At 40.7% G+C, this 14,988-nt stretch overlaps 1 protein-coding gene across 2 annotated transcripts; it reads left to right on the forward strand.

Annotated features, from left to right (window-relative positions):
- The first annotated feature begins 111 nt into the window (after positions 1 to 111).
- nup37 (nucleoporin 37) lies at positions 112 to 14,722 on the forward strand. Of its 2 annotated transcripts, none has more exons than XM_055020349.1 (10): positions 112 to 234; positions 1,159 to 1,353; positions 1,435 to 1,556; positions 6,233 to 6,305; positions 6,481 to 6,575; positions 12,312 to 12,402; positions 13,513 to 13,697; positions 13,769 to 13,819; positions 14,388 to 14,481; positions 14,559 to 14,722. In XM_055020349.1, the coding sequence occupies exons 2-10, from the start codon at positions 1,198 to 1,200 to the stop codon at positions 14,670 to 14,672; spliced, it is 981 nt and encodes a 326-aa protein (XP_054876324.1). In that variant the 5' UTR covers positions 112 to 234; positions 1,159 to 1,197; the 3' UTR covers positions 14,673 to 14,722. The 2 variants fall into 2 exon arrangements, with proteins under 2 accessions (XP_054876324.1, XP_054876325.1); XM_055020350.1 differs by having other exon boundaries at positions 178 to 234; positions 1,162 to 1,353.
- Positions 14,723 to 14,988: the final 266 nt, after the last annotated feature.

The raw sequence follows: 14,988 nt of genomic DNA on the forward strand, positions 1-14,988 counted from the left end.
TTTGCGACCTAATGATAGTACATTTTGAAAATATTTGTCATAAAACAGACTTTAATAATATTTTATTGTAGCCTTTTGTAAACTATCTCTATATTTTTGGGTTTGTCTATCACCCGAACCCCCCGTACTTCTACAATAAACGGTACGCTCCGGTGACGTATGCGGAAGTAGGGCAGAAAACACCCCCAATGCGCGCTGTATTTGATTCAGCGAGCCCATTTAAAGACCAACTTGGTAAATATTCACGTTATATTTGCGTTTATGATATGAACAAACCCTTTTAACGAAACTAATTCATCTGTGGTCCATTTGGGCCATGAAAGTTGACAATCGTTATACTTCGTATCCATGTGACTTTTACGGTTAGCTTCACCAGCTGTCGTCTGAGTAAAGAGGAAAACGTTTGAGTTAAAAAAAGACGAAATGAACTGCTTATTTTGTCCCAAAGTAAACCAGATACCAGCCATACTTCAGGAGAAGCTGTACATAGGTCATTTGTTACGATGGTGTGTATCATTACAGCTTTCTTCCAGGAAATCGGAGGGAAATTATGTTCATAATTAAATTAACACCTGGTTCCTACAAATATGGACAAGAGCAGGAAGATACAAAAGCGTTCATAGTCAATCTTACAAATTAAAAAGAGTACATTTGTATTAAACGTCCCCACATTAATTTTTTTACACATTTTTCTTTCATAGTATCTTCAGATTAGTCAGTTTGCATGGAATCCCTCAGCTCCAGGTGTCAAGTCTTCTGCAGGATTTAACCCTGATGTTTCTGTTAGGTTCCTGGGATCCCATGTTTACTGCTGTTCTCTAAAAAAGCCTCTGAACCCTTCACCAAATAGTGTTATTTATACTGGGATTATTGGGTGTCCTCTGTAGGGAACTGGTTGCTTAGGTGTCAGAATAAAGCGCTTTGTTCTGGGTAAAATCATAAAATTCCAGGAAAATAAATTGAGGATTGTGGTAGTAACATGATGTTCTAGCATGGGTTCTGCTTTTCCTACTGGACCGAATCTGTGTTTGATTTTAACAACCTGTATCTGTCTATTCAGAGATGAAAATCTGCCTTTTGCAGTGTCAGCCAAAGCTTATTGTTCTTCTGCAAACTAATGTGGCTTGTCTGTTTCCTGTTTTATTGCTGCGTTTCCAGTAGATCTCTGACCTGAAGCCAACTTTACCAGATCCCAACATGCAGGAGGACCTGACCCGCAGTCCCAGCTACACCGTGACATGTGAGGACTATGTCCATGTGGTCGAGTTCAGCCCTTTCAGCTCGGGTTCTCCTGCCTCTCTGCTGGCCTATGGTGGAAACCAGTATGTGGTGGTGGGCACCTGCCTCTTCCAAGTAAGAGATGCGGCTCCACACTGCCAGATTTACCCACCACATTGTTTGTCTTTGCGGTTAAACACGAATCTGCTTCCGCAGGAGGAGGACATGGAGGTGGACGGGGTCCAGTTCAATGCTCTCCGAGCTTTTCATCATGACTTGCGGGTTGACACTTTGGCTTGGAGTCCCGAGTCGCGGTTGGACAGGATACCCACCATCAGGTATCGCCTTTCAAGATAATTCACATGTTGACTGGTAGCAGCATATTAGATATGCTGTTTGTTTTGCAGCCCACACACAATGCAAAGGTTTCACTGACATCCATGTTCAGGAGTTTAAGTTTATTTTTCCTGAAATATCAACCACAAGAGCCCCTTGGCTGCTCAGATGCTTCTTCATTGGTGCGATAATCCAAATGCTTTGCTTGGAAGTGTTTGATTAGTGCTGTAAGTTGGCTGTTGAAAGGACTTTTTTCAGTTGGAGGCTCAAAGTGCTACACAGCTGGAAGTAAGGTTTAATATCTGCCTGATTGGAAAAGACTGGCTCTTTTCCTCTTCCAATGTAATTAAATTAATTTTGTTTCCTGTGAAAGTTGAACTACAAGAATAAAAATGGGATGTATAGGCAAAAAATATTTAATAGTTTACTTTAATACATAAATAGTAGTATTTAATACATAAATACTGGTATTTATGTATTAAAGTAAACAATCTCAAAGCTATTACTTCTACAGCTCTGGAAAAACATTAAGAGATGACTTAAAATGATCAGTTTCTCTGATTTTACTTCTTTTTATAGGAATATGTTTGAGTAAGATGAACATTGTTCTTTTATTTTATAAACTACTGACATGTCTCTGAAATTTCAACCAAAAATAACAAAAAAGATGCTGCGCTTTCAGAGCTCAAATAATGCAAAGGAAACAAGTTTATATTCATTTAGAAACAACAGTACTAATGTTTTAACTTAGGAAGAGTTCAGAAATCAACATTTGGTGGAAAAACCAGGAGGTTTTCAATTAGCTGTATTTATGTAAGTATTACTCATGAGATAATCAGTTAAGCTGGTAATTTTCACTATCAAGCAATAATAAATATAGAAAAATAACCTTTTCTTCCCACCTTACCTCATCTCTGGTTTGATTTAATTCAACTCGCGTCACTAAATTTGCGTGGCAACCAGATCCCTTCAGTTGGACAGTTTTCAGCAACGGGCAGGAAGAGTAAACTGAGCAGAGTCTCAATCAGTTTTCTAAGTGATGTAGCAGTGCTAGATCGCTCCAACTCATCATAAATCGGATAAAACGCAGCAGGGAGCCGCTGCAGGCGGCGGCTCAAACCTGTCGCCAGTCTCTGACATACGAGCTCAAGCTGCTGTGATGCTTTTCACCACTTTTAGCAACAACATCCCATGGTTGGTGTGTTTGTGAAATAATTTGACCTATAAACTCTTCTGAACAGAAAAGACAACAAAAATACCACAAATAATCAAATAATTGATTATTGGTTTAGTCAATCTGTGGTCATTTTAGGCCACTGAACTGATTTATTTTCTTGTTACAAGTCCATGTAATTCATGAATTATTACTTCTTTATTAAAATCTTATTGCATTCTTCCTTAGGTACAACACTAAGTATTTTGTCCTCTAAAATATATGTTTTAAATGAGACCACATCTATTCAGTGATTTTTATTCTCAAAGCACTTTGTTGAGCTTAAATCTGCTTTTTGATTGATTTATTAAAACTCATACATTTATGTGGAAGAAGAACAGAGCCACATAAAAAAAAGAAAATAATTGACTTTTCTCTGAATTCGGAGAAAAAAGTCAAACTTCTATTTTTCAGGATTTACCATTTTAAAAACGAATGTCTAATACTGGACCACCTCTCAAGTTTTGGTGCCTTCACACCAGTCCTGTTTTGTTTTCTTTAATCCCGCTTCAGTTTATGTAAAGTTTGGTTTGTTTGGGGAACTGTGAGAGTGCAATCGACCAAAGAAAGCCAACTCTAGTCTACCTACAAATCTAGGACTCGATTAAAGAGAGCTCTGGTTTGTTTCGTATATGGATACAAGTAGACCTGAGATTGTAAGAGTGGGTTATAGTGCAGAGCATTGTGGGTAAATACCAGTTAAGCAACCACAAGAGTCAAACATGAGAGCCTTGCTCTAGCAGGATGAAAGACAAGAGAGAAATCCTACAACCGCTAAAATGTGACACCACTCCATCTTTGTCTTCATTTTGTGAAAGGAAGTTGCACTCATGTCTTATTCTTCAGAGGTTATTTAGTCATTTCCTGCAATGGTTCTTGGTGCAGCGCCACCACAGGCGAGGAGAGGAGCAGGTTTTTTAATTAGTTCGTTTGACACAGTGGAGTGGGAAAACAATCCACATCAGCTAAAAATGTAACAAATCGAACTCTTTTAGGTATTGGAGTGGTATTGGGTGTGGTCTGCTGCTGTTGTAGCTCAGCTGCATCAAGGCTTGATCTATTCTCTGCTCACTGGTTGTGTTCTGCACACCCTGATTGTAACGAGTGGGTGTCTGTCGCCTCAAACCAGTCTGCCCACTGACATCGGCAACCACCTGTAAATCTTCAGACACTCGTCTTTACTACGTTTAGTAAAGACGTTTAGATATTAAGAGCTTCAATATCCTGCCATGTGGTGACCGATTTGCTGTTTTTCTGAAAAACCACATGAGGAGGTGTTGTTCACTACAGTAGGGTTAGTATGTGACGGTGTAGAGAGGGGTGTTATGTAAGATGTCATCAGACTGTTGCTGGAGGATTACAGCGTGTCGAGCTATCCTCCGCTTCCGTCCTGAAAAGCCGACATCTGTGACTTGTAAAATAGCAGAATCGTTTTTTTTTTTTCTTTCTTTCTGGGAGAGCGTGTCAGTCACGCTGTCCGAAAGTATTCATCAGCACTCCTCGCTGTCACTCGTCCAGGACCGCAGCCAAGTTGTTTCAGGTGGGGAGTCGGCGCAGCTAGGGATTATTAGAAAGTAGAGTTTCCACCTGATTGGAGCTGTGGATGTGAAGGATCTGCATTCCCCCTGGAGGCGCGCAGGCTCTGTGTAATTGGAAAGGAAAGGCAGCGCTAATTCCTGGCCTTCTGTGGTTTACTCCACAGGACCCTCGAGCCAGCGCTGTGACGTGCGCACATGTTATTGTGCTGATGAGAACCCGCTCAGGTTCAAGCTCTCCCTTCAATCGGCACGTAGCTGTGCCTTCCAGGAAAAGTCCAGCGTTCTCACAGGCCTGATGGGAGGCGAAAGGGGTAGGGGGGGCGGCTGAGCTGCCACCACTGCAGCTTGTGTTGAAAAACAGGCCTGACGTCTATTAAAACCACTGACTTCCACTGCACACGCTAAGTTTTCAAGCTTGGCTGTCATCTAGTAAATACGGCGGCCAACTTGCGAGCAACCGGCTCTTCTTCGAGAGTCGACACTCAAACCATGGAGGTCAAAGTTCACGGTCTTCCCAGGATGGCCACAGATGGGATTAACAGAGCTCCATTTTTCTTAGGTCTATACAAAACATGTGTATTACATTTTTTGCACAAAGTCACTTTTAGATAAATGTACCTATTTTGAGCTCCTATCAGGATGAGCTGTTTCAGGGCCTCTGCCACTTTAAATCCGAATAATCTGCTGGCCACGCCCCCCAACTCATCATTTACACTCACACGTGAAAATGGCTGCAGACAGATGCGCAATTATCCACCTATTCATCTTTGAAAAGCATCAGTAGAGCCTCCTGCTCAACAAGCAAGAATGTAACAAATGATTTCTAGAATGTAAGTCAATAACCAATCACTCCGTTCAGCGAAACGGTGATAAAACCACCTGACCAAACATACTGGAAATTCACTGGGGTTGCTAGGTAACGAGCTTGGTTTCTGAGGTTGCTAGGCAACAGGGAAAACGCCTGCTGACTTGTGATGTTACATTCAAAAGGTTTCTAAAACGGCTCATTTTCCAGACACAGAGAACCAAAAACACAGCAGCAGATGGACCAAAAACGTGCAAAATGTGAATTTTACACAATATGTGCCCTTTTTAAATGCCTGATTAAACTACAAGAACCATCGATCTGTTTGTGACCATTTTAGATTTAAGGCGAAAAGGGTTTTATTTTTCCTTCTGAAGGAAGATGAACTTTTGTATTTAAATGAAAGTTTAAAGAAGAGAAATTAACTTAGTTTCCTTGTGAAAAATGAGTAGAAACGCAGTTCTTTGGTATTAAACTATTTCCTGAAATGTCAGAAATGCACTTTTATTATCATCAGATAAAAAGTGATGAAATTTTAATTAATATTTAGGGAAAAACACCGTTGTTGATGGCTTTTAAAGTGGTTTTCTGTCTCACATCAGTGTGTAAATGTTCTTTTATAGGAAAGCCGACGTGCCAAAAAGTGCAGGCTGTAACGTTCTGTAACGTCCTGCGTGTGTTTTATCTAACCTGCTGCAGAGGCAAAGCTGTCTGAGGGATATTTATAATGACATCATGCCAAATCCATTTGCCTGCGCCTGAAAATGTGTGAAGCGCTGTCTGTTTATACTGGTGATGCGTGTGTGTTTTTCCTGTCATAAGTGAGTTAGTATAATTGTGTGAGTAATTGCAGGCGCTGGTTTGTACGAGGACTGATTAGAGGGGAAAGTCCTCTCCGCGGCTCGGCACCGGGTTTCCAACAAAGACACACGTAGATGGCGTGAGCCGTCTTGTTTCTCTCTGTGTTTATCTTCCAGTATCCCTGGCAGCGTTCCCCCGCCGACGATCCCGTTCCAAGTTCCTGCCACACACAGACTCTGATTGGGAGATGTCGTCTGTCACCCAGGGTGTTTTCTGTTCCCTCTTTTTGTTTATTGTTACGTCTTGTCTTCCTCTCTGCAGGTTCTGCACGGCGGCGGCTGACAGAAAAATACGCCTGCTGACTTCTGATCTGCAGGATCAGAACGAAGTCAAGGTATCCCAACATCTGGAACTGCTCTGGTCTTCAGACGGGGAGCTTTCTCTCTACTTAGCGCAGACATTTGCTACTTAGTTAAACAGGAAATGTAACCACACACACACACACAGAAAGCAGATATGCAGCCAGCTCTGCTCAGTTTTACTGACTGTCTCCTCTCTGCTTCGCCCAGGTGATGGAGGGCCACAGCAGCTACATTAACCATTTGGTGTTCGAGCCCACCGAGGGGAAACAGATCGCTTCCGTCAGCGATGACCACACTTGCAGGTCCGAGCCGCTTGGTTTCCGCTCCTCCGCGTGTTCCCAGCTTCTGATTTTCAGTCCTGTTCTTTGTTAATGGTGCAGAAAGTCCTGACTGTGTTTCCACGGTGAAACCCGATGCTAAGCACAACATGCTCCGCTGAGCTGCTTTGTAGCATTTCTGGTTAATTTGTTAAATATGGAAAGCCAATTAGCTGCACAGAGGTTTTTCCCCTCTAAAGGGGGAAGAGTTTGTAACGAGGTTCCTAAATTTTCCTCTTCAATTAAGTTTGGGAGAGGGAAAAAACTGTCAGTAGCCAGGGTCAGCGGAGGGACAGAACCTGAACAGGAAGCTGCAGCTCTCAGCTTCGTTTCTTTCCATCCTTTTCTAGTTCAACCATCAATCTAATGATTTCCACCTCTAATTGGGTCGTAAACGTTTTATTCGAACCTCTGCTATCGTTTTACACTTTCTTTCACGTTTTCAACTGTAAACCAATTACAAAGTCCAAAATCAAAAAGGTCACCCCACCATTAATTTGGGCTGCCTTTAGCATTAATTACTGCTTGGCGTAACTGTTTGTTGGGCTCACATTGTTGTCGTAGCAACCTCACTTTATTGCATTTTAGCATTGCGTCCACCGGCTGCTACAGCAGGCGCTAGGCATCATGGGAAAATCACTCGCTTCTCAAAATACACGACTTTTAGAGTTCAGCCTTTATGTTGTTTTCTCTTTGCTCTGAAAAGTTCAAAAACTAACCATCATCCTACTACCACTTCCTGTCATCTTCTTTGTCGTTTCCTTCAGTAGTAACATGATTCATGACTCAAAAGATGCTTTAATTGAGAAATACTGCAAAACGTTGTGCAGAAACTGTTTATTCTTTCTAAATCGCCATGTTTCCATGAAGCAATTTAATTTTTGTAAGTTCAAATTGTGCAGTAGAAACGCAGGAAGTGGTTGATGGTTTTCTTAAGGTTTCGCAGTTGTTCTTTCCCAATCTCTTGAGTTATCTCCACATTGTGGAAATGCTTTTACCTTCAGTAATTTGCTTGATTATATTTAGCGCAATGTATTTATGTTCATCCATCAGTCCATATTTAATAACTTGCCACTCTTAAATAATTTGCAATACTGAACTATTGAGCAACAATTTTTTTTAACTTGAGTTAGAAAGCTGAACTGAATTGGATTAATTTGTTTTTACTTTCCTATTGTTTCTTTCTGCTTTCTTACTTTATGGGCCTAATTAGTTAATTAAAGTAGATCTGGATAAAAATGAAAGCTTAATTATTTGAAGGGTCTTTAAAACGTTGAAGCAGCATTTTTATCAGTTAATCAGAGGAAATACTTGGTGATTGCCCTGGATCACACCAGATTAAAATCCCTCCTCCTTAACCGCCTCCCCTCCCTCCGCCGGGCGTCCAGAGAAAACAGGAGAGCGCTCCATCTGCTGAAAGATTTAAACGCTGTCATGATGAGAAAATACGGGACGCTGGAGGAAGAGCGGGGCGGAAATATTAGGACAGATCAGGTTAGCGGCGAAGGAGCGTCCTTCCAGTCAGCCCACACAGACCGAGCGCCGATCACAGAGCGGCGGCCGCTCAGAAAGGGAGGAAGGGAGGTTTATGTCAGCATGTGTCAGTTCACGACCTCTCCGTCAGTCTGTTGGCTTTGGCAGGACAGCCTCCACTATAAGTTTGCTTAGTTTTGTCATCGCCGTCTCCTGCAGCGTTGGGAACTCTGCTGCAGTCGGTATGCAACCTGACGCCGCTGCATCAAGGCGGGGAGCCGCACTCCACTTCCTCAGGCTGGATGGAGTCTGAGCCGCGCTGCGGGTGGAGCAGGGTGGAGTTAACGGGGCGAGGGAGGGGGGCGTGCCACCTAGAGGTCAGAAGGCCGCACTGCAGAGTCCTGGGAGGATCTGGAGTTGACGGAGTTCTCGGCTGAACTCAGATAACACACACCTGCAGCTCTGAGCTGGGCCTGGTCCAGACCCCGGAGCCTTATCTGTGTCTGCATGTGTTCTGTTAGGAAAAACACGTCACAGCTGCCATATTATCTCATCCTTTCTGAATGAAACTGTTGAAGCCTTTTCACTTTAGATGCATTTGTTAAACAGACAGTTTTAATCAAATATTGAATAGAATCACGCACAGGCATTTATTGTACCATTTATCAAAGAGATGCACAGAAAAATACAGAATGGAAAAAAAATCTAGTTTTTTGGATTGGTGCAGATCTATTCAGTCTAATTCTATGCTTTATCCCTTATTATTATTTTATTTCACACCATATTCAGAATTTATAATTGTACTTCCTGAGCCATTTAAAGCAATGCTGCAGTTTATTTTCAGATCTTTTATCAAGATAATTAACTTATTGTTTCAGGTTTTTTATTATTTATTTTATATTGGCTGTTATTCTCCTAATTTAACTGACTGAACAAATTAAAATTGTTTTGTTTTTTAAGTCTTTGACCAACCTTGTGAAGCTACTGGTGTTTTAAAGTGTGCTGTACTGGTGCAAAGTTATCAAATTAAGTTTTAATTTAAAAAACCCAAACATTTAAGTCAATTTAGCACTGTTTAATAAATCCTCTGCATTGGTTTCAGAAGTGAGAAAAGTCAATAATCAATAATACTTGTTCTTTCTCGATGCTGACAAAAAAAATTTATTTTATGAACTTGTTTTGTTCATAAACTAATTCATAGCAATATATATTGTGATAGACGTGGACCAATATCAATCAATAATATCCAATGATATTGTTGAACTCTGATTCAGAACCCCACAGCATTCTGGGAAAGTAGGCAGAAGAAAGACTTTAGCCGCTCCACCAATCACAGCTGAGCGAAGTTTGTGGAATCAACTCACTCTTTGGTTACCTAGCAACTCGCTCATTCCATGGTTACCTAGTAACAGTCTGTTTCGTAACTTGCGCAGCAGCAGTTTCAGGTTTGACTGCTGAACCTCATAACTGCCTAAAACTAAAAAAAACAACAGTGGGGAGTGAAAACTGGATAAAACAATAAATGTTTGCAGTATTTTAGATATTTAAAACAAAAAATGAATCAATAATTTTCAACATCGACTGATATATTTTTCAGCCGTACTTATCTAAGGATATTTATTCTGGGAAACATCTATTCTGCAGAGGAAAACAGCAAAAACATAAAATAACAAAGGAAGCAGACTCCTGATTTACACAGTTTGACCCCGTTAGCTCCGTCCAGAGAGACACTTTTAATTATTTACTCTTCTCCCTTTAAGAGCACCGGCAATGGCTCTCGTTTCCCCATTTACTGGAAGCACTGAGCAAACTGTGAGGCCTCTGCTGTTTTTCTTCACACTTTGATAAGACGATACAGGACCTCAGGCGACCTTTTCAACTCTGCGGCGCACGGAGTGCCGTCGCCTTACGTCTTTCACCTCTTCCTGCAGAGGTTCTGTTTTTGTGGAGAGCCGCTGCTCTCCGTTCGCAGGGCAGCGCGGTTGACCAAAGTTTGGCTGTTGGTGGTATTCCGTGCGATTGAGCTCCGCTTGGCACCCGGTCAGAAAGAACAGGGTGTAGTTGTTGTTTTCCTCTTGCGGTCTAGTGGGTTTCTTCTCCACTAGCGAAAAGAAGCCCCGACTTTTGATGGGACTCTGTTCCAGCAGGAGACATGGGGGATGTCCTCACTCACGCCACGGGATGGAACAAAGCAACCTCCTCTATAAAAGTATTAATACCTCAAACTTAATCCCTTTTTGTCATGCTCGAACCACAAACTTCAGTATATCTTAGGATTTCAGGTGAAACAAAACACAAAGTAATCAGTAAATATGGAGGGACAGTGATGCATTAATCAATTTGATTAATCTCAAGTCTTAAATCTTGTCACTGCAGAAAAAATTTAATCCTATATAGTTTATGTAGTTTTTTTTTCTTGCAGGAATTTTCCTCATAGCAAAATCTTCACTCATTGCGTTCTGTGACTCTAAGCGATAAAGGCTACGATTAAGATGCTAGTGATTGCTAGCAAATTGAGATTCAAGGTGGTTAACTAGTTAACTAGCAAGCAAAAAGCTGTTTGTTACCAGTGAGCTATCAAGCTGTGACTCAAGGCAATTAATCAAACAACCTGTTAGCAGTTGACAGCCACATAGTTAAACTGGTTAGCAAGTAAACAAACAAGCTGTTAGCACTTGGCAGCTAACTATCAGGCTGTAACTCAAGGTAGGCAACCAAAAACACGCTGTTAGCAGCTGAGAACAAGCTGTGACTCAAGGCAATTAACCTAGCTAGCAAGCATGTTTGCCAGCTAGCTGGCTAGCATACACACAAGCTATTAGCAGTTGACATGTAACTTTTTGCGTAGCTAGTTAGAGAGCTATATGCCATGTGAGAAGCTCAACGCGACTGACAAGAACCACAAAAAGATCCCAGAAATGTCCCAGTTTTATGTGGTTAAAGCTACTGGTAACAAGCTGCTAATGGCTTTAGCAGCTATCGTATGGCTATCGAGAGAGCCAGGTAGCTCTGTCTGGCTAGGTAGCTCTTAGAGGTGAAAAAAGTAGCTATCATGCGATGTAGCTAACAAGCCGTGATTTGGGTCGTGATAAAGGTCTTAAATTTTATTCATAGTTGTCTTAAGTTAAATTTGAGTTGCTGGAGCCTGTATAAACCCAGGGTGGTTCTAACAGTAATTTTACAAATAAAAATCTGAAAGGTGTGGCTTGCACCCTGCCTCTTAGAAATACTGTGTAAAACCTTTTGTTTCAATTACTACTCCAAGACTGATGGAGTTTGTTTCTAGCAGTTTTATAAATATGGGAAGATTTTATTTTGGCTGCACTTTGTTGCAGAACTCTGTGAAACACAATGCTGCCACCACCATGTTTCACAATGGAGAATGTATACTGGGTGGAGTTTCTTGTTTATATTTTAAAATATTTTGTCATCAATTTTATGTGCATTTTTGTGTGGTCACATAAAATCCCCTAACTTGATAAAACAGGAAAATGTAAATATCTTTATTGAGAAATTTACGTCTAGATACGTTTTTGAGGTTATTTCTTAGACTTTAGTAGCATTCCAGTGTTTTCTTCGGCTGAGCATGAATCGAGGAACAACAGAGGTCAGGCTGTGCTTTCTGTTTCATTTTCACCGAATTTCGATCGCGCTCGCTTTCCTCCGCCTGACGTAAGTGAGCCGCCCACATCCAACCACCGGCTGCCGTCCGGATGAAGCGTAGCGCTGCTCCGGCTGTCGTTTCCTCTGTCAGTGAAGGAAAAAAAATCCTGGAAAAATGGGAAGCCTGTGTTCAGTAGAGGTTTGATGAATTAGGGGCAGCGTAATCTTGAATGTGATCCATTAAAGCCCTGTTGTGCAATCTCAACGCTCCAAAAAGAGGATAATTGGGCGTACTGTTTGTGAAAAAAGGATTATTTGGGATTATATCAGTCAGAGTCGAGGATGTTTGTAAATGGGGAGCATTGGAAAGCGAATTCCTTCTGTTATTATTACGTAAGCATCCGAGTCTGGTTCCTGGTTTGAGGCTATATTTAGGCATTAATTAGGAGAAAGCACTGATCTTTTGCAGGTTTCAGACCAAAAGCTGTTCACATGTCAACAGGAATTAGTCTGTCACGTCACTAATTGCAGAAGATTAATCTCACACAGGCTTGTTTTTTCCCAATCATTTCTAAAATCAAAGTAGGTCAAACAACAAGTATTTTTAGTGTTTTTAGTGAAGTATTTTAATTGTGTTAATTTCAGGCTGTGGGACCTGGACGGGAATGAAACGGCCGTCCTGAGGCTTCGCTCTCCAGGGATGAGCGTCTGCTGGCACCCACAGGAAGTATTCAAGGTGTTGTTTTCAACCATTTTCAAAATACTATTTTAGTCTCAGATGAGCTAAATAAATATTTGTCCTTTTTCTAAAACATAAACTGAACTCTAAAGTGTTTATTACGTTTCTTCTGTCTGAATGAATTATGTATATTTTTATGACAATCACATCTACAGCACAGAAACTCATATTTGAATGTATTGTTAGAGAAAAAAGAAAGTACACGCCTGTTTATTAATCTTAGCTTTTCAGGACATAAGAACATTGATTTGTTCTCAATGAAGGCCCAAATCATCATCCCTACGCCACCGTGCTTCACTGTTGCAGGGTTTTTCTCAGATAAATTTGAGTTTTCTTTGGATTTTTTTCCTTCTCAAAGACAGAAATTTTGTTATATTCTGTTTATCTTTATCTTTGTCAGTATTTTGTTGAACAAACTTTCACGTAAAGTCTAAAAAAACATCAGTTTTGTGATTTTTTTACTTAAATTTTTTTGTTAAACTTGACTTGTTTGTATTGAACGATGAACATTTTTCTAATTCAGGGTTTCCACCAGGTTAAGCAAAACGAATTCAATTATTTTTAAATGTTTGTATTTTTATAATACCTTATAGTCAATATTCAAGCATTAATCTTCTAATAGCACATGATTATCAAGCGATTTTATTATTATTTTATTTTATTTTTTTCTAATTTCCTGTCAACTTTAAACATTTCTTAACTTAAAAACACGGCAGTGAATAAATGACTCGCTGCACCAACACTGGGAGAAACCTTGCAATTTAATTTCTTTTGTTGGTAACAAGCTATGTCTTAAGTACTCCAGAGCTTGTTTATTAAGACCTGATCATTTTCAACCAGTAGAGAAGTAATTTTATAAAAATTCTATGTTTTTTATTTCAACATTTATTTGTGAAAAATGATATTAAAGATGTGTTGTTTTCCAGATATGTTTAGTTTCTCTCTGCTTACATGGGTCTCCTAAAATCATTCTTTTTGCTGCAATAGCGGCTTTCGCCTTTTGGTTTTTGTGTCTTATCATTAACGTTTACATTTAACATGCTAACTGGGAGCCACAGCGGTCAGTTTGCACAAACTGACCTCTTCTGGCACGTCTTTGCTGATCAGTTAATGGTGGCGGAGAAGAAGGGGACGATTCGCTTTTACGACCTGGTTACCCAGCAGGCCATTCTGTCGCTGGACTGCGGGCACAGAGGGCCGCTCATGTCCGCCGACTGGTGCCTCACAAACACCATCAAGGTCGGCGCCGTGGTGGGCAACGATTGGCTGATCTGGGACATCACTCGCTCCAGGTGAGGGAAGGACGAGGCGAAGCTTCATTCGTTCATCTACAGAACGTCTGATTCATGTGTTATTCATCCAGTTACCCTCAGGAGAAACGGCCGGCTCATAAAGACAAAGCACGACTTTTCAGGTAACACACTGTCTCCTTTATCTGTTAAATTTTGATCCTGAAAGGGATCCACGATTTGTGGAACATGTTGGCTTCAGTGTGTTGCAATTTTTTTATTAACTAAAACATTTCTGTTTGTGATACGCCAAAACTCATAATTACTTCAAAAATTCATATCTTTTGATATGTTTGTCACCCATTCTGTACTGGATTCTACAGAGTAAACAGGAAGGCTAACTTTACCCCAGTCGTTGCTTATCATATTGCATTTGACTGGTGTCATTTTAAATAATGCCACACAGTGTAACTGTTTAAAAAAAGAAAAAAAAAATGAGGCGAGTTTGCATAATTTACCCACATGAAAGAAAGGAGAGCGCAGTGTGAGAGCTGGAGCAGAAAACAGTGTCTGAAGGACCTAATCTGTCCTCTCAACATTTCTCTCCAGAAGACTTTGAGTCATTTGTAGGAGCAAAACTAACAAAGGCTGTAACAGGTGATCATTACCTACAGTACTATTACTGTATTCATGTCTAAAATATATATTTCCCAAATAAATCCAGTTGTTACAACTAATCATTTTTCTTTTCAGGTGGTCCTTTGTCAATGAAAACCTCTTCGCCACCACCGGCTGTCCTGGAAAAGTCAGCAGTCAGGTTTTCATCCATCATCTTGGTCACCCACAGGTAGGTTTTCACCTCAACCAGACAGGCGGCTGCTCTTACTTCATTGCCGTTGACGCTTATTTCCTACATCGTTGCAGCCCGTTATGCTCGGATCGTCGTCAGTCGGATCGGGCCTCAGTTGGCACCGGATGTTGCCGCTCTGTGTGGTTGGCGGCGACAGGAAGCTCTGCTTTTGGACGACTGAAATGTGATGTTTTTTTATGTTGCTGTATGTTCAATAAAATATATCTTTTCACAATTATTTATGAATTTGTTTGAGAGTTCATGGAACTGCCTGCGTGAAGGAGATTTTTTTGGATCCTTAAGTTTATAATTCATACTCCAGTGTTTGGATGGGGTCCGTTCTCATTTAGCAGCGAACTCTGAAGGAAAAATGCTTAACATTTACATTTTTGTCCGACATTATATTTCACAGAGTTCCTGCCAAGTCTGGACAAGCCGAAAATTTTAATTTACTATTCTCCAGGCCTGGAAAGGTATGGAAAAACTGAGATTGTATGAAATCGT

Source organism: Poeciliopsis prolifica, unplaced genomic scaffold, assembly GCF_027474105.1.
Source record: "Poeciliopsis prolifica strain line A6 unplaced genomic scaffold, Auburn_PproV2 SCAFFOLD067, whole genome shotgun sequence".
NCBI classification, from domain to species: domain Eukaryota; kingdom Metazoa; phylum Chordata; class Actinopteri; order Cyprinodontiformes; family Poeciliidae; genus Poeciliopsis; species Poeciliopsis prolifica.